General features: G+C 45.2%; 1 protein-coding gene across 4 annotated transcripts; it reads left to right on the forward strand.

The window, feature by feature from the left end:
* The first annotated feature begins 507 nt into the window (after positions 1-507).
* LOC118511557 (tight junction-associated protein 1) lies at positions 508-26,385 on the forward strand. Of its 4 annotated transcripts, XR_004906161.1 has the most exons (7): positions 518-1,238; positions 6,118-6,453; positions 14,727-14,810; positions 14,973-15,174; positions 19,750-21,014; positions 21,286-23,906; positions 23,992-26,385. XR_004906161.1 is itself a non-coding variant. In XM_036054786.1 (6 exons), exons 1-6 carry the CDS (start codon positions 1,218-1,220, stop codon positions 22,972-22,974), a joined length of 3,597 nt encoding a protein of 1,198 aa, XP_035910679.1. In that variant the 5' UTR covers positions 518-1,217; the 3' UTR covers positions 22,975-26,385. The 4 variants fall into 4 exon arrangements, 3 of the variants coding, with proteins under 3 accessions (XP_035910682.1, XP_035910679.1, XP_035910680.1); XM_036054786.1 differs by having other exon boundaries at positions 21,286-26,385; XM_036054787.1 differs by having other exon boundaries at positions 519-1,238; positions 14,973-15,168; positions 21,286-26,385.
* Positions 26,386-26,805: the final 420 nt, after the last annotated feature.

Below are 26,805 nucleotides of genomic sequence, written 5' to 3' on the forward strand. Positions count from 1 at the left end.
GCAATGGTTTTTAAATGAAAAATAAAATATTAAAAATTATGCTTTCCCGCTGGATTGTGAAATATTTCAGAAACATTTCATCGTGTGTTTCGGTTTCAAAATCACAGTGGTTCGTTCCATTAAATTTAAATCGATTATAGTTTATTGAGTGCTATTTCCTTTTGTTTTACTTTCCTTTAGTGTATCTCTTTCGTTGAAATCGTCATTTTAAAAATATACTTTATCATTTTAAGTACAAAAAGGGCACAAATTGTTTTTTTTCAGTTTAGTAGCAAACAGTACTAGTATGTAGCAAATTATATCAGAAATTCACGTTTTTTTGGTGCAGTATTTCCACAAAAGTTATACACACATTTTTCTACATAATTTTTTTTAAATCAATCTTAAAGCATTAGTAGGAATAAATTAACCACTAATTTCATTCGAAAAAATGTCATTCACAATGGAAGCAAAACATGTCAACTAATGTCGGTTGCGTGCACGCCGAAAAATGTAAGAGAGCATTGCATGCCTTCCTGCCCAACACAAGAGAGCGAGAGTGCCACTTTTGCTTCCGCTCGTTTACTCTCGCGCACTACTACGGGAAAGGAAAATCCTTGCCGAACGACGGCAAAACGGCAACGGTGTTTTCCAACCATTCGTGCGCTGTCATTCGTTACGGTTCGGTGTTCGATGCTGGTGCTGCCTTGCGCGTCCTCAAACGTGTACGCCTCTGTGAAGTGCACCTTAGTGAAACACAACACACAGTCCGTGCGTGCGTGCGTGCGTGTCTGTAAACGAAAAAGGCTCAAAACGGAAAAAAAGATTACACCGTGCTATTGGTTACGGATTTACAAACCCGTGTAACAGGCAAAAGCGCAAAGTTTAACCCAAAACCACTACGCGTCCCATTGCGCAAAACATTGTGTGAGTGTGTTACGGAAGATTATCTTCCGTCGGCCATCGTGGTGCCGCCTGCGGTGCGGTGTATCTGTCTGTGTGTGTGTGTGGCGTGAGTGTGCGTGAGTGGCAGTGTGTGTGTGTGTTTATGTACACCCTCCCGTTGTGTGGACGGGCGGTAGTTGTAAAATAATTTGCAATTTCGCAAAATCTCCCCCCCGCGCAACGCAATGCACAAAGTGTAGATAGTGCTGATAGTGCAGCAAAAGCACGAAAAGCCCGAAATAAGGCAACAAGGGTCAGTGGCAGCAGCAGTGACAGCAAGTGAATGCTTCAAAATGTCATCCAACAGTGAACAGGTATTACGACGAAATATCCTTGAGCAAAGCACGGAAAGTCAAACGGAGCAACCTCACAGAAAAAATGAACTAGGGAAGAAAATCCTGTCCTGTCCCTAGTGTTCCACCCCAAACGTCGATTGTGGCGTCTTTTGTTTCCGCGTGTCCTTTACTGACTTCCCGTTCTTTATTTTCCCCGATGATTTTCCGATTCTCGGTCGACGAGGTTAATCAAGAGAGGGCGCTCGTGTGAAAAAGAGCATACGCGCGTGTGTATATGTGTGAGTGCGTGTGTGTGTATGTCCTTCTGGTGAGTGTGTGATGGTGTTTGTTAAAAGGCTCTGCAGTAATAAAACGGGAATTTTGACCTTTCCACCAAAAGAATCCCTTTTTTGGCGAACTAAGCCCACAACAAACCATTACGGGAGCAGGGAATGTCTGTTTTCCCTCATCTTCTTGGATAGGGTGGACTTTTGTGCAGCGTTTTATCGTTCCTTGGTGGGGCAGAATTTTAAATGTCTTTATGTCCCCGAGAATCCTTTTCCTTCCAATACTTCTGAACTCTCGTCCTTCTGTCAAAGAAAAGTCTTCGGTCCTCGGAAGACAATGACGGTGTTCGGAACCACAGTCCAAACAAAAATAATACGTTCGCTACGTCCGTATTTAGGTAGGCAAGTCGTCATCTAATTGGTGGTCGTTCGCTTGGCCAAAACTTGCCCCCCCTCCTCCTGCCCCCAGTTGTGGTTGTGTTCTACGTGTTGTGTCGGCATGAGTGCAACAGTGTGTGAGTGGATTTGGTTCTTGCAGGTTTAGTAGAATCTTCCATCGGGGCGATTGGGACGTTGAAGTTGTGGGGACTTTTTCAGTCGTAAATATGTCACATCTCTCGGATAAAGGAAGAATTTTACCATTCTAAAGACGAGCCTGTATCGGTCCTACAACCTTCCTATCTACCTGCATCAAACCCTTCCTGAAGAGCAGTCAGCGCATACAGTGCATTGATGCCCGTGACGTAAACCGGATATCATCTGGGTAGGAAAACTCAATGAGAAAACTCGATTTGCGAGGCCGTGTTATCAACCATTACTCCACCGCCTCCAGTGATGGGGTCCTCCCGCATAATGGGACGTGATTACGTTGATGCAACTAATGTACGCTGTTCGCAATGCAATTTCTGCAACGCCCATCAATCCGTCGTCCCGGTTCGCATATCCTCGGAGCTCGGAGGGATATCCTCCAAGCTCCGATACGCTGCACACCAATACCACCACGAGCACAACTGCAAGGAATGACGTCGTAGCTGGGAGGGCGACCCGTTCCGATGGCATCCGGTGTACACTATCCGCGCCTATGCGCGCCCCATACTCGCAGCACACTCGGTGCTGTGGGAGACGTTAATTTTATTTTTTTTAATTAATTTCACCCAGTTGGAAAGCGTAATTGGTTGTCAGCGGGAATGGTTCGGCCTTCGTGCCGAGACGGTTATATCCGCGAACACGGCACGTTGTGCGTCTTGCGAGTGGATGGAGATTTTAATTTGCAACAGGTCGGTCCGTCATTTCCCGTTTGCTGTCGTTCGATTTTATGAGCGATAGGGCACGAGCCTCGAGAGCATCTAGTCCTGAGTCCCGGAGTCCTGGGGTGTTCCTGGGGATGAAGCAATTCAATTATCTTACGTGTGCGGCTGCATCAACGTGAGTGTGTGTGTGAGTGCGAAGGGTTCGGTAATGATTTTCTTCACCACACACGTAAACCGTGTGGTGACGGGATTTTATCATCATTCATTTACGGACTTTAAAAACAGGGCATACGAGAATGCATGGTGACAAAGTTCTCAACCTCCCGGCAAGGTTGGTTGATGATTGAACCTGACACATGGTTGACGGTGTCGGCTACGTGTGTGGTTGGGGTTAGTCGTTGTGTTGGGAGAAAGACAATGAAATGTGTAGTGTTTGTAGAATTTTTTTGAGAAATTTCTTACTGTGGTTCTTTAGTATTGTGTGGTTTTTAAGGTTAAATTTTCTCAGGTTAACTAAAATCACATAATTGAACACATAAAGCTACAACTGAACTTTGAAATTCGTTTCAAAATACTAGTGTCGAATAGTCTATAATATATTGCGAAATAAAAATTGATACTTATAGCAATTGAATAGTTCATAATAATTCAAGTAAAACAGATCACAATACTGTAAAAAAGTAAACTGAACTGAACTGAAAGTGTCTTTAGTAAGGTTAAGAATCAGAATAAAATATCTTGTGAACTGTTTTAAATTTAAGAATAAATAAGCATAAGCGCTTTGGCAACATGGCGTTAATTTTTCATACTTTTCTGTTCCATATATTACTGTCTCACGTCTTTCAGTGTTATTTTAAATAAGTTAGGCGCAGTAAATTTTTGGTTAACAAAGTTTTACAAAAGAACAACGTTTATTGGTTGATTATCAACATCATAATCTCACTATGGCACAAATACAAAATTATCACCGGTTTTGTATTATTGCCCGTCACTGTATTAGCATCAAATTAGTTTAAATCTCTTATTGTAAACATTTTACATTCATTTTTTTACTGTTTCTGTCATAAATTTCAATACATAAAACCTTCTAAAAATTATTGGATGATATGGTAGTGTAGAGATTGTTTGTTTCAATCATGTTAGCTGTTTAGTCAAGTGGTTTAAGTTTATTGTTGAAGGAGTAGAGAGAGTATTACTTTATATAAGCTTTAAGGGCTTAATTTCAGGTTCATATTTCATGTTTTGGAAACAAATTTGACAGTTAATTGTACATTTTCTTTGAAAAAATGATAACTCTTTAATCGAAATCATAAGCAAGCACAAGATTTGAAAATTGTTCTTGTTTCATGAAAAATATTCTATAAATAAATTAATTTAAAACATATTTGTAAGTTGTTCCTTCTTAAAAAGGACAATTTTAATTTGTGTTAGTTTTCTGCTACTTGTTGGCATAAACCTTGCTTTGTAATCTGTTTAATAACACGCTACATAGTTCAATTGTTTCTCCGGGGACGATAACCGGCGAAGCGCCCTAAGGCTAAGCGATAGCTTCATGACCCGATCCGCGATCGAAGGTTAGGCAACTGCTTCGTTCAGTTCGTTCGTTGTTCGTTCTAAACGCGCGCGCTAACCACACATTCCGGCATGGCGTCACAGTTTGAGGTCTTCAACAATCACCCCCCTTCAACGTCATCACGTAACCCCCAGGACTGGCAACCTTCCGTCTTCCGGAATCATCTTCCAATCTTATCAGCCAAAACCGTGCGATCTGCTCGGAAGTATGTGAGTGAACCGCAAGCCCCTCAATAGCAAGGGCATAGTAGAGCAAGCCGATAGCGCCGACAGACACAGCAAAACGGCAGTCGGCAAAAACCGCACCGCTAGCAGCGGAAACCCATCCTCCTCCGGCCGCTCTATTTTGCTACCGGGATTTTAAGAAGAATGGCGTTGGGCTGAGTTTTCGCTGAACGCGCTTTGTTACATGTAGTGAAGTTTCAGTGAGGTATTTGTTTTGTACGCCGGCACACCGGTGGCCCACAGCATCGCTCAGACAGCTTCTTGCGGCGAGGTGATGTCTGGTCTAGGGCGATGGGAACCGTGGTAGACCGTTTTGACGCTAGATTAAATGGTAATAAATAAAATTTAAGAGACGTTGACATGATTACGGTGCAGCGTAGCGTCGCGTTTGTAGGTCTGTTTGCCTTTCGATAGCAAGTGCAGCGTTGCAACCGAGCAGCAGCTGTTTTCTGGCTAGATAAAGATATCAACTGCATGCAGTCGGTGATGTTTGGTGTCCATGATGGAGCGACCTTTCGAGAGTAATTAAGGGTGAAAATTTTACTAGAGGAATGGAGCTTTGAACTTTGATGAGTTTTTACAGGAATATATTCAAATGAACAGTGGTTTCTAGAAGGGTTCCCAGTTCAGAAATTGACATTTTACTCCGGTATTGGAACTCTTTAACATGAGGCACTGTCAGCCTATGAATCTTGCATTTATTATCCTTCAATCTGCGTCATCTTCTACCTTCGGCGGTTTCCATTTGATGAACATCCTATCGGGACGGGAGCAAAACCAAAGAAAGGTACAATTCCAAAATGTCAAAAGTGCAGTAGGAATGACGGTTCCAGCCTTTCTTTTGTCGTTCACCAGTGCGGAACTCTCGTTATGAAGCTTTTCTTTCAAAACTTACCCCTTTTTCCACGCAAACTCGTGTGGAAATAAATGACTCCACCGTAGGCCCAGTTGCGACGGTTGGATGACAGACAAGGTAGTGGTAGTAGTCGCCGATTTTGTACCGTTTACATGTAGCGTTTGGGGAGTTCAGTCCGCTGTTTCGCGTTCTTTCTTTGACACTACGTAATTCGTTCTTCGTTTTTTCTCCTCTCGTTTGTGGCGCTTTTTCCCTTTATGGCTGCGCCTTATTGTTCGCTTCGGTTGACTTTGTGACGAGCCTCTAGGATAAACAACAATCTGCAAATGGGAGCTTTGCAGAATAAAACCATCATTGAGGGGGAGGCTAAAAACCACATCAGGCTGGCTGATCCTCCCGTGTGTCGTAGCTGCTGCCCCTTTTTTTCCGAGTACTCATTTGCCCCATGTCTGACTGCTTTTGCTTACCGATGAGCAGGTCCCGCTGGTGTGTTTCTCATGTCGTTCTCCTTTTTTACCATTCCACGTACCCATTACCGATGGGTGGTAGTATGTTTTGTTTGTTTCAACCCCCGAAGAGATGGCTGTGGAAAAAAAAGGCTTTAAAAAATTCTCTCCGCTTGTCATAAAACGTCATTACCGCTAGCCCAAAAGGGGGCGCAATGGTATAATGGCACGTCATATCGTACTCACGCGTCGTTCCAATTCGTTCCGTACTCCGCGTAACAGAACTGCGAAGTGCAGCTGGCGGCCGAAATCGAGGTGCTGAAGAGTGCGCTCGCCGACAAGCACACGCAGCTGCTGGCAATGGAAAGTGCCTGTCTGCAGGAGAGTGACCGGCAGGTCGAGCTGGAGGACAGCATCATCGCCTGGCAGGACAAGTACGAGCGGCTGTACGAATCGCACAAGCGCGTCCAGAAGCTGAACCAAAATCTGGAGGACAAGCTGCTGAAGCTGGTCGATCGGAACTCGGGCGAACGGGCGCAGCTGACGAGCGACGTGGCGACGCTCAGTGTACGGTTGGCCCAGGCCAACTACAACATCCAGAGCTTGAAGCGGGAAATTGTAAGTATTGCCGTGCGGTACATGTACTGAGTTTATTAAATAGTTACTTTTAAATGTTCATAAGGAGAAAGTAGTGTGTTTATGGCGCCGTGAAACACATAATCCATGTGGTTTAATTTTAAATAATATTTTCCCGCACACTAATATCGCGATCGTTAACGTCGATGGAGGCGCCCATTACTTTGTATCATTAGGCACGTTCTCACACCTAATCGTCGCATCTAAAGCACGCCAAGATCGTGCCAAGATAGTGCTCAACTCAACTTTGAGATGGATAATTTAACGTTGGGGAGAAACATGAAGCACATCGAACCACGAGCTAAGATCCTTCGAGCGATGGCTTTATTTTTAATAACTCAACATCTTCTGATTACTAAGATCAGATCGGATAAGATAAATAGCCTATTCGTGCCTTTTTCCCTTAAAGCAAGCAACATTTTGCTAGAATAAATATCATTCCACAGTGTATCAGATCCAGAAGCGAAGCGTCTCCTTCGCTTGCAACGAGTGCGAATCATCAGGCAAATTGTGTTCGGTTTGACCTCAATCTGGGACGCTCCAGAACGAAATGAACATGATTCGATTAGTAACACTGTTCATGCCTGATTTTCCCATCCACCCGGTTTCTTCGGCTCCGCGCCAACCCATCACCATTGTGGCCTCTAGCCTTCTAGCCGCCAGGGCAGCAACATGGCAATCGAATTGGCTCCTAGCATTCACCGTCCACCAGCCGACACATTTTGTCGACCGAGATTCATAGTTTGCGCCGATACTTCTGCTGGCCGGTGCCCAAATGTTTCGCCTGAACTTGAAATGTGGGGAAATAATGTACGGGCCTGGGAGGGGGTGGGCTAAGCTGTGACCGACGATGACTCACGTTTTTGAATGCGAACAACCGGTTTTCGGGGGCGCCAATGAAAATGAGTGTGGCGGGAAGTCGGTACAGTTTTCCGAGAATATTGAAGGACATGGGCCGTGGTGGTGATGCTGATGATGATGATGATGATCAACATCATCGTGATGGTGGATGGTGTGATGTCACCCGGGCTGATGCAAATGGAACGAGTGCAAAAAGTACAATTGAAGCATGTTAATAAGAATCGTCACGTGATTGGATTGCCGCAAATCGGATATGCGCTCAACATCATCTTCAGCTTGTCAGGGCCAATAATAGTTTCTCGTTTTGGGCTGGGCTTGGGTTTTTGTGGTTGGAGGCAGATGAGCTTTTAGGCAATTATTATACGAGAGGAAAGCTGGAAGCTAGATGAATATGATACGATTTTATTTTTGTATGTATTGTAATTCTTAATCTCTGGGACAATCTTGGGATATCGTTGGTTTGGGAATCTTCTTCTTCTTTGGCCTAACGACCTCTTAGGTCATGCCTGCCATTTTTGGCTTACTGTACTTAATGATACCACGTAGTTGGATCGTCAGTCGTCACTATGGGGGAACAGTCCGGATGGGATTTGAACCCTGGTCCTGCTGTATGAAGACCGGTGCCGTTGTCGCCTCCTCCACCGGTCCTTCCCGAAGGTCATTGATGATGAATTATAGTCGTCTAAAGTCAGTAAAGAGCTCTCTAGCAAATACCAGACCGTTATAAATAAGAAAATATGTTTATGTGTTTAAGTGAAGTTATATCTAAAATAGCATAATGAGCCACTATATTCTTGTACCCGGAAGACGTTGATCTTTCTTATGAGAGGAACGGGTATCGAATCTCTTCCGGACAAGATCTGACTACCCAGCTATGGGTGAATAAATTCATGGAAAGTCAGAAGTCACAAGTCTCCTAATGTTGCTACATAACACTAGGAAAACAAACCATTTAAATATAAAAAAATCATATAATTTATGTTATGTACAAACCCTTCTTTCATAAACTCACATTTCCCTCACAAACACAGCGTCAGGATAATCACATACAACAACCGTGCCCTATCTTGTATCCTATTTCTGTCTCATTGGTTACATGCTCCATTTAAGATGCAAAATCAAAATGTCTTCATCCTGTCGAGCACACTTCCCCCAATCATTCACATATTCCCCCGCACTTCTTTTTTCGCAACATTCCTTTTTATGTTATTGTATTGATTTTTATTGATTATAAACCGAACATCCAACCTGTTGGCTGTACGGTAGGGAAGTATTGATCCAGTTTTTGCTGCACGATTGCACCCGGATGGATACAAAATGGAGGGCGGACTGTGTATCTCATCCGAAAGGGTCTCCATTTTATTCGATCTCACCGTGTCTCAGCAGGGATGGTTTGTGTGTTTATCCTACCACTTCACAGCATCCGGCCCCGATGGGTCGATGGGTGTGTTGTTTGATCAGTGGATTTTCCATATTTTCCTCCCAGCTACCCACAGACCGTCCGACCGACCGGGAGGAACCCTTCCAGGAGTTTGGTTGTTTGGTTTCGAGTTTGGACAGAAATAGGGCACCGCGGTTGAGTTCATCTCACTTCTCGCCCAGCTGGCAATGGGACACAAAAATGGGGTCGCTTATCTTTTAAATGGGGCTGCGAGCGGCCGTTGCAGGAGCAGCAGGTTGAAATTGATTTATTGAACAATGGGACGCAATGGGAGGACGGGTTTTGTTTCTGTCGCCGTCGCTTTGGGATAAGAAAAGTGGTAAATGGAAAATAATTGCTTTTTTAAAGTATTTTGATGGATACTCTACTTAAATCATGAAGACTTTTAAAGGTTTAAAAATTGTTTAAAAAATATGTTTAAGACAGAGCTATTTTATATCATTGGAATCCTCAATTCCTGATCAGTTGACGCATACCAAGGACACGCCAATGTTTTAGTGTCACAGTAAGCGGCCGGGCTTAACGGATCTCTCGTCACAAGAGCGCATCGAGCAAAACGCCCGTCACATGCAACCGGATTCGCGCTCGTTATCGGGCCACAACATGTAATTGTGTCGCTTCTCGAAGGCATTTCCGTCCTCCGAAACGACAATCCGATGGTCCACTGAAGCAGAATAAGTGTCGTCGACCTTTCGGCCCTTTGCTTCAGTGATCCGAAAAATTGGAACGTTCCCGGGAAATGGCGAGGAGTAAAGCAAAACAAACTCCTCCCAAACCTCCCCATACATCGTTACAGCCAGCAGGAAGTTGCTGGCTGAAGATGGAGATTGAGTCGATTGCACCGCATCCGCGCTCTCACTACCCATATGTGCCCGACCGTTGTTACCGGCAATCAAAGGCAAAGCTGTTGGATATGCTATTTTGGAAGGCAAGCATCCGGGTTCCCTACACGACGACGCACGGGTAACGAGCAGCGTTGTCATCCATACTGAAAGGTGCAAAAATGTATCACCGCCGTCTTTTCATATGTATCGATGATTTGCTCAAGTAAGCGGAACCGTCCTTTTGAGGGGGTGAAGAAGAGATGTCCTTAGACGGCACACGGAAATACACAGGGATCAATATGGACGGATGGAAATGGTTCGCTTTTCTCCCTGGCCACCTGGAATAAAGTTTGTAGTTTTCCTGCCCTAGTGTTAACCGTATGCTCAGGATTCAGTGGACGAGCTGTTATAAGAAGAGGTTGTAAGAAGGGCCCTCAAGAAATATGGTCACATCATTCAGCTTGCATCAACACCACTGTAGCACTTTCTTCTCGCTTAGCAGAAACCGCAGTTTAAAAAGAAAATTTCATCCACTCAACGGTTTTTGGTCATCGATTTTGGATTTCAATTTGCACCGTTCTCAACGTCAAGTACATTACATTTAAAAGGTTTTTTTAACAACCTTATCCTTAACCAATCATTAAAAACACTGTGTCCCTCTAAGACCTGCATTAGCCGCGAAAACAACAAAAAATGTGCTGACTTCAACAGTGAGCAGTACTCAGCACGCAGAAAGGTTTTTTCAGCGTGCGGTGAAAGTAGCAAATCATTACAAACAAAATAATCACTTTGTAAACTCAGTTCCTGGAAGAAAACAACAAAAAAATGGACGCCGATGTCGGATGGTTCCCCAAGTAGGGTAGGAAACTCCTGAATCATGTTTAAAATCTACTTCTTGACCTACAAAATAAAGTTTCGATGTCCAGCAGACCGTAGCCGATGCGGTACGTTGACTGGGGGAAGGCTTGAGACATCAAGCCGTACCGACACGATAGCAATTAACATAAACCAGATTGAATGGTGAATGAAACCTGTTCCTGGAGGTGGGAAATTTTTGTTATTTTGGTATTATATTAACACCTGGCATTTGAATTTGGCAAATTTATGATAATTTAGGGTCAAATAAAATTAAAATTCAGTTTGTAAATAATTTTCTCTTTTTTTCTCGCAATTTCTTAATTATTGCTAGGGTTGCTGAGGCATCAAATACATTAAATATTTGATAAAAAGATTAAGAAAAAAAGAGTCACAAAATGGAAAAGTTGGATTTGGAGATTTTGAAATTTATTTTTGTTATTTAATTAATTAAAAACGTTTTTAAAACTTGTTTGGGTAATTTTATTAGTTATGATTACTTTTTAAGTGTCGTGGCAATTTGTGGAAGTTTACCATTTTAAACTTCTTTTTTTTGCATTACAATTTTACGAGGTCTTGGCCTGCCATTTCATGCTTCCATTAGCTTGATTGGTTGTAGTCGTTTCTGCTAAGTGAAGCCCTATCGCCTATATCGACTCTGCCACCAGATTGTCCAATGTTAAGGCTATGAAATGTTTATTTAAGCTACCTGAGCATTTATAAAGCTTTTCTGTTTTGTTTTTAATACTACAGATTACTCATAGGTTTCTAGAATATTGATTTTGTGTTTTTTTTTATTTATTAGTTATTATTATTATAGTTATTAGTTAATTAGAAAAGACTTAAAAAATTGGGTTACTTCTTTGAAGAAAGTATTCGCAATAATTTTTAGTTAAAGAAATTAAATTTTAATTCTACTTGTATTGCAATCGTTTAAGGACATCCTTTAGACCATATCGTCTTCCAACGTCAATAATACCCCAAAAAAAGCCTCTTAACACTGTTTCCTTAGTCTCACTCGGATTTTTTTCAAAAATTAAAACAGAAACTCCTTTTTATACACTTCTTAAGAGTCCCTCCAAAACACCCGAAAAAGAAAACTCGTCTAACGTTGCCCACCTTTGTGAATATAATAACCGCAGTAAGAATGACTCAGTATAAACACATCGCCTCAACTATTTCCTCATCTCAGATTCCTGCCTTTTCCCCCCGGGTGATCCCACTGAGACGATAATCCGTTCCGTTTCCAGCTGAAATGTGGAATTGTTTTCCTTCCTCGGCACGGCTGGTTTTTTCTTACTTTTTCCCCATTTGCTACCGGATCTTCATCAGGACACGGAGGCGAAAAAAAAAACGGGCCGACACCACGATGATCCGTTTCCGTGTTTACGAATGTTGTGCGCTAGCGTGTGGAGAGGGGGGGTTTGTTGGGGCGCGTTATCGGCCGGCTACGGATAATGCCGTCTATCCACTGGCATCGTTTACATTGCCGCGCCGTAATACCGTCTGATTGTGAAGGTTCGAAAACAAAGCGCATAGCTGGATGGGCATATCCCATCCAACGACCCATTCGCATTCCTTCCTTTTGATGAGCGTCCACTCGATGGATTACGTCTATTTTGCTTATTACTTTGTCGGGTGCTTCAAAGGATTACGCACCCACTCGTGCGCGCTTTTTCCCATTGGAATGGCAGCCAGGCGGCCGTGCGTGGATAATGCTCGAGCCAGGCATGGAAAGAGGCTTTACAGAAAGAAGAAGCACCGGGTTTAACCTTCACATTCACACCGGCTGTAAAAGGGTGGTGGCGATCTCGTGGCGAACCGTTTACTTTCCAATTGCACATTGAGCAGTTCGTTATGATCTTGGTGGAATGTGTTAGGTGGGCGATTAAATGTTGACTGGTAGCAAGGCAGGAAGTTCGTAAGATCTTTGAACGACACTCAGTGTGGTGTTAGCTGATGCCGGTGATGATATCCAGCCAAATCTTCCATCTCGCCTGGTTGTTTGAATAACCTGTTACAACTAAGCTGTAGAGATTAGGTGGTTTTACTGCGGTTTTTTCTGTGTGTGTGTGTCCATTTGTGCCTTTATTTCGCCAACCATTCCTTTACAGTCCATTACTTGGACATAATTTAGTCATGGTGCAGAAGGTGAGCAGATTATCATCGCTTCATAATTAACCGTGAAAAGGGGTTGAAAATGAGAACATTCTTATGGCCGGGAATGGAAGCAGCTGGAACATTGCACAAACATTAGCATGGTGTTACACAGGTCGGTAGTTTGTTCTTTTCCTTTTTTTTTTTGGGACAGATCTGGAAATAAAAGCCCAATTATTATGAAGGCAAGGAATCGGAATGGTTTCATGGATAAAAGGGGTTCACACCCAACGATTATGATGAAATAAACGAGAGTAGAATAAATATTAAATAATTCCGTTTTAATACCGTTGCGTTTGAAAAATGATTTTCAAAAACTATTTGCATACATTTAGGAGCATTTTTTTCCTGAATGAAACAAACTATTTTTCCTTTACTTAACTTCTAGCAAACCGGCGGACAAGTACGCGGACTGCTGGCACATTCTGTGCCATAGATATCCTCTCAAGAAACCCATCATTTATGCCGCCCGCGGTACGCGTAATGTAGTGTAATGCTACACTTCTTTCGTACTAGCGCAATATCTACACACTACGAATTTCCCGTCTTTCGCGCCATACCATATCAGCACCCTGTGTACATAATTAAATTTTTCCATTTCTTGCGCACTCCGGCATGTTCAGGACAGGAAAGGAGGGTAGCACCAACTAGCGACCGCCCTGAACACAGCTTTCTTTGCTTGTTTGTTTGCTGCTGCTTAGTATACATTCGGGCGTAATATTTTTTCCATTAATCTTCTTCCATCATCATTGCTGCGGAGCGCAGCGCCGAGCGTAAGTTCTCTGCTCGCGGTAAACGCAACAAAGGGAGAATAAGGCATTCGCTTCACGATTGCGTACCGCTGGATAAAGGTTGCTCGAAGGTGGGTGTGTGTGTGGATACACATGCGAGGTCTTTCTTTTTCGCCCTCCAATGCACTGCTGCTGCTGTTGCTGCTGCTGCTGGAGGGGATGGTTTGTTCGAGTTGTTCTGCAGCCATTCGCCGGCTCGCTATTCCTTGGGGAGGTTATTAAAAAATAAATAAAAACATTCATCTCAACTGGGGGTGTGTGATACGTGTGATAGCTTTAGCCGTGTTGCTCATATACAGGGTGCACCACTTGACGTTGCTTAGCGCACGTTGCTGTGAAGCACTTGTGATGATTGATTACTATACATTCAATGGAAGTTATTAATAAGTATTACAGCTAGTTTTTGTGCTTATGGTGGTGTCTTTTGTTAGTTGTATATCAAAAATAGAATTAAAAATTCGAGCTCTTTATTTCAGTAATATCTGAAATCTGGAATTAAATATTAATTGGTTGCTTATAGGCATTCGGTGTTCTTGTACTAATTGATTGTCTTGTACTTCTTGTACTTCTTGTATCCATATGTTAAAAAAGAAAGAACAAAATTTGATCTATTGAAGGGAGCCTTTGAAAGTGGATAGAAATCCTTTAAATTTTTATTTTTCCATACCAAAGTTGTTTTCGTGCAAAAAAAAACCAACGGGGGGGCCTATAAGTAATTGATTTCTTTTTTTCCCCATCAAAATCCAATCTGCAGGATAATGCAGAAGCATAATTAAAATGTAGCAAAAAAAAAAACAGGATGGTCCCCTTTTCCAACCATCATTACACCACCATCACTCGTTTTTTTAATCTTTTAACTGTCAAAAGTTCGCCTACCCTGCCCGAGATCTGCTCATCTGCGCCTGATTGTATGCAATCGATGAGCTTTTAGACACCATGTACTGTTTCGAAGCGAAAGAAAAAAAAACGATGCTGGTGTGGAATCGGAACGTAGTAAAAAGGGCAAAGCGACTCACATTAACGATCGGAGGCGGGAGGTCATGAACGCGAAGCAGATCGTGAACCACGGCGAATGGGGCAAAGGAAGGAATCAATCTCGCGTTGCTTAAGTCGGGTAGCGTTTGCTGGTGTCTAGTGCAGACAGGCTTACGAGCCGGAGCCAAGTGCTCCCGGAAATGGTTTGCTTGCGGTTGATTGAGCACAGCCGCGCGCGCGAGAGACGCTCCATGTCTGGTTGGATGGGCACTTGGGTTTATTTTTATTATTTCCCACTTTCAACTAACGTTATCCTTGTGTGTTCTGTCTCTCTCTCTCTCTCTTCCACAGGAACGCTACAAAACCGACATCAGTGTTGCGATACAACTGCTACAGTGTAAACCGGACAGCTTTGTGTCGCCCAAACTTTCGACGGTAAGTTTAAATGAGATGCTTTTCAGCAGGGAAAATATGTATAAAAAAAAAAGTTTGGTGTTTGGTAACAGAATCGTTATCTGCCGTCCTTCGTGTAACTTCAATTCCGCAACTACACATATTAACGTTTTCACCGGTTGTCTGTTTTCTCGCCCCTTCCAGCTACCGATCGAAATACAGTCGAAGGTGGCGACGTACATGCGCCTCGACACAAACTCACACTCGGACTCGGAGGGCAGCACCAGCGGTGTTGGTATGGCCACCACCAACTCGTACCACGTGCTGCCCGCCTCCGACAGTCCACCACCCATCTGTCCCTTCCCCCCGACCGCCATGGTCTATTCCATGCGAGGGCTTGGTAAGTGTTAGTAACCGGGAAGCGTGTAGCGGTTGCATAGTTGTTTCCTTCCGCCCTGAGCCTTGCCACCAACGCTTTTCCACGCTTTTCCGGCACGAAGAAAAGAAAAAAAAAAACAAACACCAACATTTCCCGGCACTAAAGCTCAATATTTTGATCCTTAATTTTGCTACTGTGTGTTTTTGTTGCATGTGCCTGCTATCGCTTTGCTGGTGCTCAACTTTGTACGGCGTTTGCAAATCTTTTCATCGCTTTGTATTGACTTACTTTTCTTTTTAATATGCATCCTAGTTTTTCCCTTCTGATTTTTTTCCCATCCAAAAGCGCACCAATTAGAACAACGATAATGAATTAGATTTCTTCTTACAAATTATTTTCCTTCCGAGGTTTTTTTTTCCCCCATCTCGTCCGCTTCACTGAAGATTCTCTTGCCAGTTTCGTTGCCTTTATTAACTTTCACGAGCATAATGCAGAGTGGCCCTCCCTTTATTCATTCACCAGCATTCAACTACATTAATTTCCATTATCTTCCCGAAGGGCAATTTTTCCTTTGTGTCTTCGGCAAAGTTTCTAGAGGCCCTCCCAAGCTCCTTACACCTTTCGGTGTCTTTCTTCTTTTTTCAACACTTACACACAATAATCTTAAGAGCTTCCCGTGCTGGTGATTTGCATTGAACGGAATAGTTTTGTTTTTTCGCGCCACTCTATTATGATAAAAGTACATTATCACCCTTCATTACCTGTGCTGGCTTGGCCTGTCGTTGCGGTAATTAGTGCTGTGAGTGTGGTGCGCACTCAGTAACTTTAATTCTCTCCAGTGTAGTGTTTTGTGTAGTGTCGTCACGATTGCTATAAATAGAAGAATTCGTTTTTTTTTGTGTTGCGGAAAAAGTTCACCTCGAGAAGTGTTAGGTTAGAAGTTTTCCCACTGTACAACACGCCCAGCACACACGGGCGTATGCAGCACATGCATACATTCAGGCGCAATAGCACTGCAGCAGGGTTGGAAATTATGCACAAAGTACACCTTCTTTCACGCCTTCTTTAGTATGCATTTTTTCGTTTTTTTTCGGTTTGCTTTTAGTACGTAACACTAGTGGTAATTACTTTAAGTTTTAGTGTTAGTGGCTTGGCATGGTAGGGGTTCCGGGATTCGCGGGATATACCACCGTACAAACAGTCACAAAATCACTGCAGCACGCGTTTGGTGATTAAGATTTGTGTGTGTGTAAGTACTGTTTGGGGCACCGTAATGCCGTCTTCCATGTAAGTAAGAATTTTAACACTATCGTTAATTAGTGACGGCTTGCGGGCGACTGCGGACTCCTAACGAGAGAAGCCACTTAACATCCGGCGCTTCGTCTGTATCTGTATCTGAGCGAAACAGAGATTTAATTTTAGCACTAATTCCGGGCCTCACCGCTTTAAGTATCTCCTTCACCTACATTCGAACCATTCTAATGAGTGTCAAACACGGGGGGTGTATGTGTGGTGGGCCTTTCTTGCCCCAAAATTGCATTCATTTGATCCTTCTTTCCACTTACGTCCAACGTCCAGAGAGAAAGGAAAAGAAAAAAATACAACTCCGGTGCGTTTAATGGCGGTGATGATATTTTGCATGCGGAATGTTTTCCTCGCTAACGACCACCGTGTGCTCGTGGGAAAAATAATCATAACCCCAAGCTCACGCACGTACGTCCCCGTGAGACGGTATGAAAAATGCAAATCGCAGCGGAAACCCTTTTTTCGGTGCCTCTTCTCTTTGTACCACGTTGTCTAATGATCTTTTCGAGGTTTCCGAACGCCTGTCGAATGTGTGCGTTTTCGGGGAAAAGGCAATAAAGCAAAGCCACAGCATCCTTTACCACCTAATGGCTTCCCGGTACGAGTGTGGATGTAATGGCCGAACAAGATGGAGTAAGTGAAGCCTCCAACGGTCTTACCGTAGAGAGAAAGAGAGAGATAAACAAACCGACAATCGACGGCTGATGCTGGAAAGATTTCCATGAAACGAACGATTATCATTTACCCATTATCATAATTTCGTTTTAATCAAATCAACCGACGACCAGTGTCGCAGGGGGGAGCGGGAGTTTGTAAAATGGCGCTCGTCAAGTGAGCCATTTTAAGTGAAACGAACTCGGAAAAGTGTTTGCGAATCCCGCGCTCTCTCTCTCTTCGACTGTGTGTTTCGATGGGGTTGCACTATTTGAACTAAGTTTGAAATTTCAAACCTCCCTCCCTCCCTCTTTTCTCTCCCCCATTATCCCCATTATACCCCAAAAAGCACCCAAAATGCGAGCGCTAGTAGTTTGGCGATGGGAAGCAAGATAAACAAAGCCGTTTGTGCGCTCTCGGTGCCAAAAGTTGAGCCATCCGAACTTTTAAAGGTAATCAAGGCGTTGATTATGCAAAAACCTCAAAACCTTAAGGAACCGGTCGCTGGCTTAACATAATTAACTCTACCGCTCGGTGTGTATGATATGGTTCCCAATTGTTGGATCTTCCTCCACCGAGAACCGTTCAAACAATGCCTTCGAAAGGCAAGTATGTAAACAGTGGCGGTGTGCCACCGTCGGGACTCCTCGTGCCCGGTGTAGATCGCGATCTACGGTAGTCTGCTGCGGTCTCTGAGGCCCGTCACACACACACACACACAGCTGAGTGGATAAATTATTAGCCAGACTGTCATCAACAATCACTCCGGATTTATATCCTAACGGGTGCTAAAGCGCACGGTTTAACAGAGCGGCACGACGACGGTGCTCACACCGTCTGGTTTCGTTGCAGAGTTCGTGCTCTCGTTCGTGAAAATGGTACCACTAAATTGACATTATTTATTTAAGGTCCAGGCAAGCATTCCGGCACCATTTCTTCCCCCACCTTGAGTGGCACGGCCAGAAAGATAAGGCGAGCGAGAGCCTAGGGTCCTTGTCGCACCTTTAATTTATGCTAGGCTCTAAAGAAAACGCTACCGAACTGAAACATTACCATAAACACCCGTCGAGCCTACCCCGTCGAGAGAGAGAGAGAACGAGCTTTGGGTCAGGAATCGGGACCTTCTCTTCTCGATACCCCAGGCCAGGTGTAATGTATATGGTGTGCGCCAATTTATCGGTTCCTGTCTGGTGTGTGTGTGTGGTGTGCTTCAGTTTTTGCTTCCTGTTGAATCGAAGGGCTATCCACCGATTAGAGGTGATAGCGTCAGACACACACACACACACACACGTACATCTAGAGTGAGAGTCCGTGTGTGAGCTTGGTGGTGTTTGCTATTGTCCAGCAAGGAAGGAAGGCAACCGAAAAACGGAAGGTAGTTTCCTGTTCTAAACCGTTTCCAGAACCGGAATCGCGTGCTGTTGCTGTCTCCTGTAGAGCTTTCCGTATTGCGATGGTAGAATTTTTCCTTCCCCAAAAACCATTTTTCGCTTCGCCATATAAAATCGCTTAGCAAGAGTTTTCGCGTGCCGGGCTTTAAAAAAAAAAGGCATAGAAAAGCAGTCGCTGGCTCGGAAAAAAAACTCTTCGCTCACCGATCGAATAAGCGAGCCGGCTTGGGGTGTATGGGTGTGTATTTATAGAAGGATATATTTCCTTAACTTAGAACACGTCAAATACCTTTCCTTCCACGGGGTTTCTCTCGCTCTCTCTCTATGTCCCTTTCAATACCTTCTAAACGCCGGATCCATCATCCGTGCTTCGTGGAAAAAAATGGGGAGCTGGGGGTTGGTTTCGTTCCCTTTTGGGAAAGCATAAATCCACCTCGCCGGAGAAGCGGTCGTGGACTCGTTGGGACGTGCATCGCATGCAATATATAGCTCACACTGCTAACAGTTGCAAAAAAAAACGAAACAAAACAAAACGATATCCTATTGCCGAGGGGAGGCTTTCACAGTGCTCAGGATAAATCAATACGCGTTTGGGCCCTGTGCTGCTGCCGCCGCCTCGTGTCGGTCGGAGCTTGGTTGGTCGCTATGTTTCATTAGTTTCCATCCGAATGCACACGGTGGCAGCAGTGTAGCGAGTGGTAGCGTGGTGCTCGGACAAAGTTCTCGGTCAAAGGTTGCAAAACGTGGGTTAAATGTTTTTTGGTTTTATCCCCACGGCTTGGCCAGCAGTTTTGTTTCCGGTCATTTTAGCCAATAGGTTTGAGGATATACGGTAAGCGGTTTCGGTCGTCGGTGTGTGTTGTGAATCCTGTAATCCTGCAATATTTTTCTCTGTAGCACAGCATGCGCAGCACGTTAATCTTGGTGTATGGTTTGGTGTTTTGAGTTGCAGAAAAAAAGGGAGAGGGCGAATTTGAGGCACTTTTTTGGCAACAGTAGACAATGTAACGGCGCGGCCATAGTTACGGCAAATCAATCGAAATTTTTCACCGTCCCTTCCGATTTCGATCGATGGATGTAAATGTATTTTAAAGTTGTTCTTGCAGAAGTTATGGCTAAAAAATGCCTCAAATCGCCCGCTTCAGAATGAGACTAACAACATCTACTCTCATTTCCTTTTTGTAGCAAGCTTTAATTAACTTTTATTTATCCTTTTTTCCCCCCTCACCGATCTGCTCTGCGGCATAATCAGACGGTAACCAGGACGGACAACCGGGCAGCAAACAAGCCACAGCGCGAGACACGACCGCACCGCAGGAAGCCACACTAGTCGTACCGCTTGGCGCTAGTGCGACAGCCAACTCGACCGACAGTCTGCTGGGCGATAGCCGCTCGCTGGCGCCAACGAACGGCCAGAACGTGGTGTCACCGTCCGTGATGGCGAAATTTCTCGAGGACGAGCTAAAGTCGAGCGACGCCCTGCTCGGCACACCGATCAAACACTGTGATACGTGCGTGTGCACGCACGGCACCACCAATCTGTCCGGCACCGAGTCCCGGCTGCACGAGTCCGGCTCGCTGCTGCTGGCCGATCTGCTCGGCAGCGACCAGAAGTACTACAGTGTCGCGACGCAAACGCTCATCAAGGGTGAGACGAACACGAACTCGCTCTGCCTGCGGTGCAGCAGCAACCTAAACTCGCCGTCCCACAACAACAGCCCGTACATGATGAAGCTGATCAAATCGAGTGACAGCGTCATCTCGGAAACGAAGAGTAGCGTGTCGGACTACCTAACCACACCGGACAAGGTGTCACCGACGGGTGGTGGTGGAGGTGGCGGTACAAACGGCGGATCCACCCTGCCCAACTGTGATATCGGTTCCGGTGGCGATGGCGATTCGTCCGAACCACTGTCGCTGCTGGTGTCCACCAAGAAGGACGACCTGATGGTTAATCCCATACTGGGGCACCATCGGCTCGTGGCTTCGGATCGAACCGCTTCCCTCACATCGAACGCAGCCGATCAGCCACATCATCAGCAGACGCAGCACGGCAAGCTAGGGGCGAAATTATCGACAGCACAGCTGCCTGCTAAGAAGCCGGCACTGCCCGGCGAAAGTTCCTTCAAACAGCCGGCCAAGCCTCCGGTTTGTGGTGGTGGTGGTGGTGTAGGACAAATGACACCGCAGCTCAATCGCACCGATCCGACGTCAACGACACAGCAGCAGCAGCAGCAACAGCAGCCAAAGTTTTCACACGATTCACCATCGTACATTATTAAGGACACGGATCAGATGAGTGGCAGCCATGCTACACCGATCTCGTCGACCGGGAATGGTGCACTGGGACAGACGGGCAAGTACGGCACGTCGGCTAGTGGTAGTGTGGGCAGTGGGTTGTACCATACGGTCGGCAGTACCAACAGTCTGTGGAGCCGAACGAGCAGTAAGGATCCGGAGAAGGATGGTGCGAAGATGTTTGAGATCTTTAATCGAAATCTCATCAAAACCATCAAGGTGGGTTATTGGTAAATTACCGGCAAGCTAATTTATCGAATGCTGAGTCACCTGCATAGCTTAAAGATTGTCGAGCACTGTAGAAAATCGCCGCGCTGCATTCGAATCGGTTTGCGCCAAAATGTATGCAATCGGTGAAGCACGACGATTCGATGTTGCTTTCCCACTGTGTGCGATGATCTAGCGCTGTACGGCGTTGCGGTTTAAATTTGGTTTTAAGTTAACTAACAAACTATTAACTGCATAAATCTGTTTTTTTTTTCTCTTTTAGGCTGAAAACCCAAAGATGTCCGGTCCACGAATCTGCGCCTTACGGATACAGAACGGTTCGAGCAACATTCTGCTAGACAACCTGGTGGACGACAGCCTGGAAGGGCTCGACTCGAAGCCCCCGACACCGGTGATGTACACGCGGCGGGCCAAGTTCCTTGACGAGGAGCTACTGCTGGACGATGATCCTTCGATCGGGTTGAACGGTGCCATCAAAACAACAAACCTGCCGACGGCTACGTCTTCCTGCGATTCCATTCCGCCCGCAGGATTTAACAAAGCAATGGTCTCACCAAACAAATCGTCCCTTACCGGAGGTGGTGCAGCGGGACCGGGAGGAGCGGGAGGGGCAGGCCCCGGTGTGACGGGTGATGCTGGCACGGATGGGCATGGAAATCTTATCAGTGGAACTATCAATCGTGTCGATGAGGGCGGTGGTGGTGGTGCCACTGAGGAAGGGGCAGATCCGGGTGGCAGCAAGCAGGTGTGTAATATGAGCACAACCACCTCGCCTCACTCATCCGATCGGCTGTGTACGATCGGGGAGGAGGTCAGCAATCTGTTGATAAACACGAAGCTTAGTGCAACGGGTTTGGCGAAACCCCGGCTCGACATTAACGTGAACAAGCTGGAAGGTATTGATGTGACGTCGAAGAAATCCTGCACCCAGTCCAGTTCGATCTCGAGCGAAATTGACATCCAGGAGAGCGCAATACTGCGCCGCCAGCAGCTGTCCCGGGTGGCGGAATGGGTGCAGAACAATTCCAAGCTAGGCAATGCGGAACCGCTAAGCAACACCGAGTCGGATAATGAACCAACGGCCGGGCATGCGATAAGTGACAGCTTGAACAATAATGCCAGCGGTGCGGGTGCTGGCAAGGCTTCCATCAGACCATCCGTCCCCATCGGGAGCAAGGGTGTCGCGGGAGGGTGTGACAGCAAACAGCTTCCCACGGCCAGTGATATGAAGGTGGGTCGTCATCTGCATTCGTACGCGCTCGGTAATACTAATCTGCTCAACAACAACAACGGTCTCGGTATGGCCGGGTACGGTGGCTCCTCCTTTGCTCAACATCACGGCGGGATCACGAACGCACCGAAACCGAGCATTAAGCATGGGTACAACAATAATCTCAGCAGCAGCTTGACCAGTACGGCCGGTGCTGGGTCCGTTCTGGATTACAACAGCAATACGACCACCACCGTCTCGAGTGTGGGGCTGGGTGCGATCCGGAAGGGTACCACCACCATGCTACGGGACAGTGCGCTTACCGAGTGCCTCAGGGATGAAGAGAACCGACTGCCGGTGGTGGACCATTCCGATCGACGGGTCGATCACGAAGAAGAGGACGATGATGACGGCGACAGTAGCAGTGTCGATCTGGCCCAGATGGAGTACAACGTGAAGCAGTTCTTGTTGAAGCAGAACGAATGGTCCACGGTACATACACGCCGACAGTCGCTGATTTCATCATCCGCTTCGAGCGTCAAGGGACACGTTCGCAATGAGGATCGGCCCGTGCGTGATCCTTGCAAGGGACTGTTTCCCGGAATGGCAGTAGCACAGCAGACAGCTTCCTACCATCAGCTTCACACCGGGCCGGGCAGTACGACGCCTGGCTCGGGCAATGCGTACGGCAACAGTCACAAGTACCCGATCAATCCGCATCGAACGGAGACGAATCTGTAAACGGAAAACCAACTGAAACCATGGCACAAAAACAAGAGAATCGCTCGCACAAAGATATGCTGTCCCGACGGGTGTCCGGCGGGACATTCAGAGCTTCGGATAGTTAAAACAAAAAGGATACATATACCGAACGTTGCTTACAATTGTTGATCGCGTAGTCGCTAGGTATGTAACTGTAGAAAATGATGAACCCACACACACACAAACACTCGTCGCCAAGAGCGATCCACGTTCCCGATTATCCTGGCAATAAGGGAGACAAAGCGTCCGGTAGCAATTAGACGCACACAAGCACAAGCATGCAGCAGCAGCAGCCAGGGCTTAGTTGATAGAGTTAGACTAAAGGAACGGACGGAACGGAAAGGAAGCAGCAAAACACGGGAATCAAAGTGCTCATTTATGTTTAGAGTTAATCGCCAAATTTCGCTGTAGTCCAACAAATGTCCATATTACACACTATATAGCCTGGGTGCTTTGTGCCAGCAGCAGCAGCAGCAGAAGCGTGCGAAGCGCAAGAAAAAAGGAAAAGCTCCGGCTGAGAGAAGGTTCCAGTTTTCGTTCCGTTTTGATATCCTTAAAACGATCGACATACTTTCGATAGGCTTTTCTATTTGATCGAAACGGAAGCACAAACCGCGTAGCTTTTGTTATATTTTTTTATACGAATTCTGCCGATTACGGGACGGGACACGCTCGTGTTGTGCATTCTGAATGAGTTAATCAAAAATCCAACCGTACCGAGCTAGTGTGATAGAGAAGCGAGTAAGAAAAGAATAATCAAACGATATTATGATGCTTTCGCCACCCATTCTCCCGACCTAAGAAGCTAAGTTCCTTCCCTCGTAACGCGCATCAATAGCGGAACAGGTACAGATACATTAAGCGATATTAAGTTGTAATGCTGGAGAATCTCAGCTCGGTGGACTGAATGTGTAAGTAATTGCCTGTACTGTAAGCCGTGCATGCTGCTACCATATTGACAAAACTAACCATGTAACCATGCCTTTTTCCCGGTAGCCAACAAGCCAAACCAGTGCACAGAATAGGAAACGGAACGGATATATATGAGTTCCCGAGTTGTAATGTGATGCGGCAGGACATCGGGCACAGCTAGCAGGACGCATTCTATTTCCCCGCGAAGCAAACTTAACAAGCATATTTATACACTCGACACAGAAAACAGACACAGCGCCATACACCTATATTAACCAATTATTCCAATTTAGTGCAAGTCGAGCCAGTTCTGGCAGGGTCTCTGGAATAGTGCGGAATCTTTACACTCTTACAGACAGCAAAAAAAAAAAGGCAACTACTGCAAGCAAAACCATCAAACGATCCATCTTAGGGATGCTTTCGGGGAAAACTGTTCGAACCGTGTGTCCATCTTTGTACGTACCAGATTGTGTGTGTGTGTCTGTCTGTCTGTATGAGTGTATGTAAATGTATGTGTTGGGTGGCACAAGAATGGAAGGTTTTACGGAGAACAAATCGCTTGCGTACGTTAACATTCGCATATCTAATCGCATTTATCAACCCAGTTCAACTAGAGAGCAAGCAAAACGTGGGGATCGATGTCTGAAAAGGAACGGTAGGCATGCAAATGATGGACCCAGCGTACGTTGGTTGAGTTTTTCCTGTTCACACATCATTAATCCAAAAAAAAAATGCATATAAATCTGTCCATAGAAAAGCGCAAGGGAAAAGCCTCCCCGAAGGAAAAAATGCTGATCAAACCCGAGTGGGGAAATGAATTAACTGCTCCATTTTGATGGCTTCATGTGATATACAAAACCCTGTATTACTAGTACCCGTGTCCGATCTTACACTAGGCTGGCTTTCCCCATATTTTTGCTCCCCCACGCCTCCCCCAAAAAAACCCAAAACTATAATCTGCGCTTCTGCTTCACGAAGTTTTGCGTTCGCAAGCTATTAGGGCCCCGCCGTTTGCTCCTACTAACAAGCAAAAATCTCATCGCAATCGGAGTGGCTTACTTTAGATGTTTATGCTATAATACTACACACGTTACCTGCTTTCAGACAAGTCTCTTTAGTCTGCACACTGGCGCAAGCGCAAACTACATGTATCCTCCTAATGTGTATCCGATGTGTACCACCGTCTGGTAATGGAACTTCCCTGGGAGCCTCCATCCATACCCATCCGATCCGAGATATATCTATACATGCGAGAGAGAGAGAGAGCTAGTAGCCGCTATCCTATTGATTTAAAACGCTTTAATTTAAGACGATCAACGACCCCCCTTACCCCTTAATAATCGTATCTATTTACATGTACCACGCACATATACCCACCATACATACCAACTGAATCATCCGAGGACTCGGGCTCCTTCTTCGCTTCCCGGAAAAAGGAAGTCGCTAGCCAATCACTCACACTCACACGCACGCATTCATCCTCATCCTCATCGTCTTATCGCGTGTGTGTGTGGTATGCGTTCGTTTCGGGCTGCATTCCAATGGCATTCCTTCCCTGTTGTTCTGTCCCGCAGGTTTTGTTCTTTCCGGTTACGGCTGACGCTTCTTTTAATGCTGCTCTTATCTGCTCAAAACTAATGAAATTCCGTACCGTGGATACATCCGGTCTGCGAAACAAAGCAAAAAGCACTCAAAAGCACTGCAGAAAGGGAAGCTAAAAAAACCAAAGGCTTCCGGTCAAAATGCGTAAGGTTCGCCGTTTTGCCCTAAGCTTACAGTGCTGTTTGTCCCTTCCATTTCGATGGCTAGCCATTTTCCCTGCCGACCGATAAGGGTAGTTGAGGAGAAATATGGGTAGAATTTCTTATTCTTCCTGTTTTTTTTGTTTGTTCTCTGAGTTTCTTTAAATTTAACTACAATAAACCGATCCGTTTCTTCCATCCTTAATCGTTTAAAATGTCTACGAAAATCCAAATCATAAGATAAGATTAAGATAAGTTCCAGTGGCGGTGTACGCGATCGATCTACTATTTAGTGTAATTATTCAAATTTAAAACTAATGATTTAAACTTCCTTTCAACGATCCTATGGGAGGTGCACAGAAAAACAACAGCCAAGAAACTAGACGCACAAAGCAAAACATCCTGCTAGCCAATTTTGTGGCCCCCTTTTTTTTGTTCTCTTACATTCCCTCCGATCTCTTCCCACTTCCAAGCGTTTCTGTCTCCTGCCCTTAATCCTTCTTAAGAGTCCTTGCTAATAAACACACAAAAAAGAAAGCGAAAGCTAAGCAAAAAGCCATAATAAAAACCGCAAACCGCAAAGGCAAAAGTAATAATGATTCTCCAAAGGGCGGGCGGTTCCGATGATATTTTGCCTGTAAGGAAGGATAATATGCTATTATTGCAAAACAAAAAAAACAAACAAAGAAAGCAAAAGCAAAACCAAACCAGAAAATAAATGTGTTTCCAAAACTGATACTGTGTGTGCAAAAACTGAATGTGTTAAGAGAAACAATCAAAGATTACATTCCTACATCACCTTCAGAATGCATATAACCAGAGACACGTTCACCCTTATGGAGGTCCTTACAGGTGTTGAAGTTGATGGTCCTACTACATCGAATCTGCTGACCAGCAAGGGTGGAAGTTCTTAGTGAATTAGGGCTTCTTACGAGCTTGGGGTCTCCATCAACCGCTTAGTTGGCATAATCTTAAACCAGCCACCGGATCGAACTTCATGTACAGAAGAGGATATTGGAGCAAGGAGTTCTGAGAGGGCTTGACTATACCTCAGCTGTGTCGTTCAAAACTACAGGAGTTACACCTCGAGACTCTATCATCCGGAGGTCTAGAATAATCCATCAAGATAATATACATACACACCGTTTTCCTGTGG

The sequence above is a fragment of the Anopheles stephensi genome, chromosome 3 (assembly GCF_013141755.1).
Source record: "Anopheles stephensi strain Indian chromosome 3, UCI_ANSTEP_V1.0, whole genome shotgun sequence".
NCBI classification, from domain to species: domain Eukaryota; kingdom Metazoa; phylum Arthropoda; class Insecta; order Diptera; family Culicidae; genus Anopheles; species Anopheles stephensi.

What these genes read in the sequence shown, in the direction of transcription:
- LOC118511557 (XM_036054786.1), top strand. Translation starts at nt 1,218, where the DNA reads ATGTCATCCAACAGTGAACAG. An exon ending in AGAGCTTGAAGCGGGAAATT is followed by an intron (nt 6,454 to 14,726) that starts GTAAGTATTGCC and finishes TCTCTTCCACAG; the next exon opens with GAACGCTACAAAACCGACAT. An exon ending in CATGCGAGGGCTTGGTAAGT is followed by an intron (nt 15,175 to 19,749) that starts GTTAGTAACCGG and finishes CGGCATAATCAG; the next exon opens with ACGGTAACCAGGACGGACAA.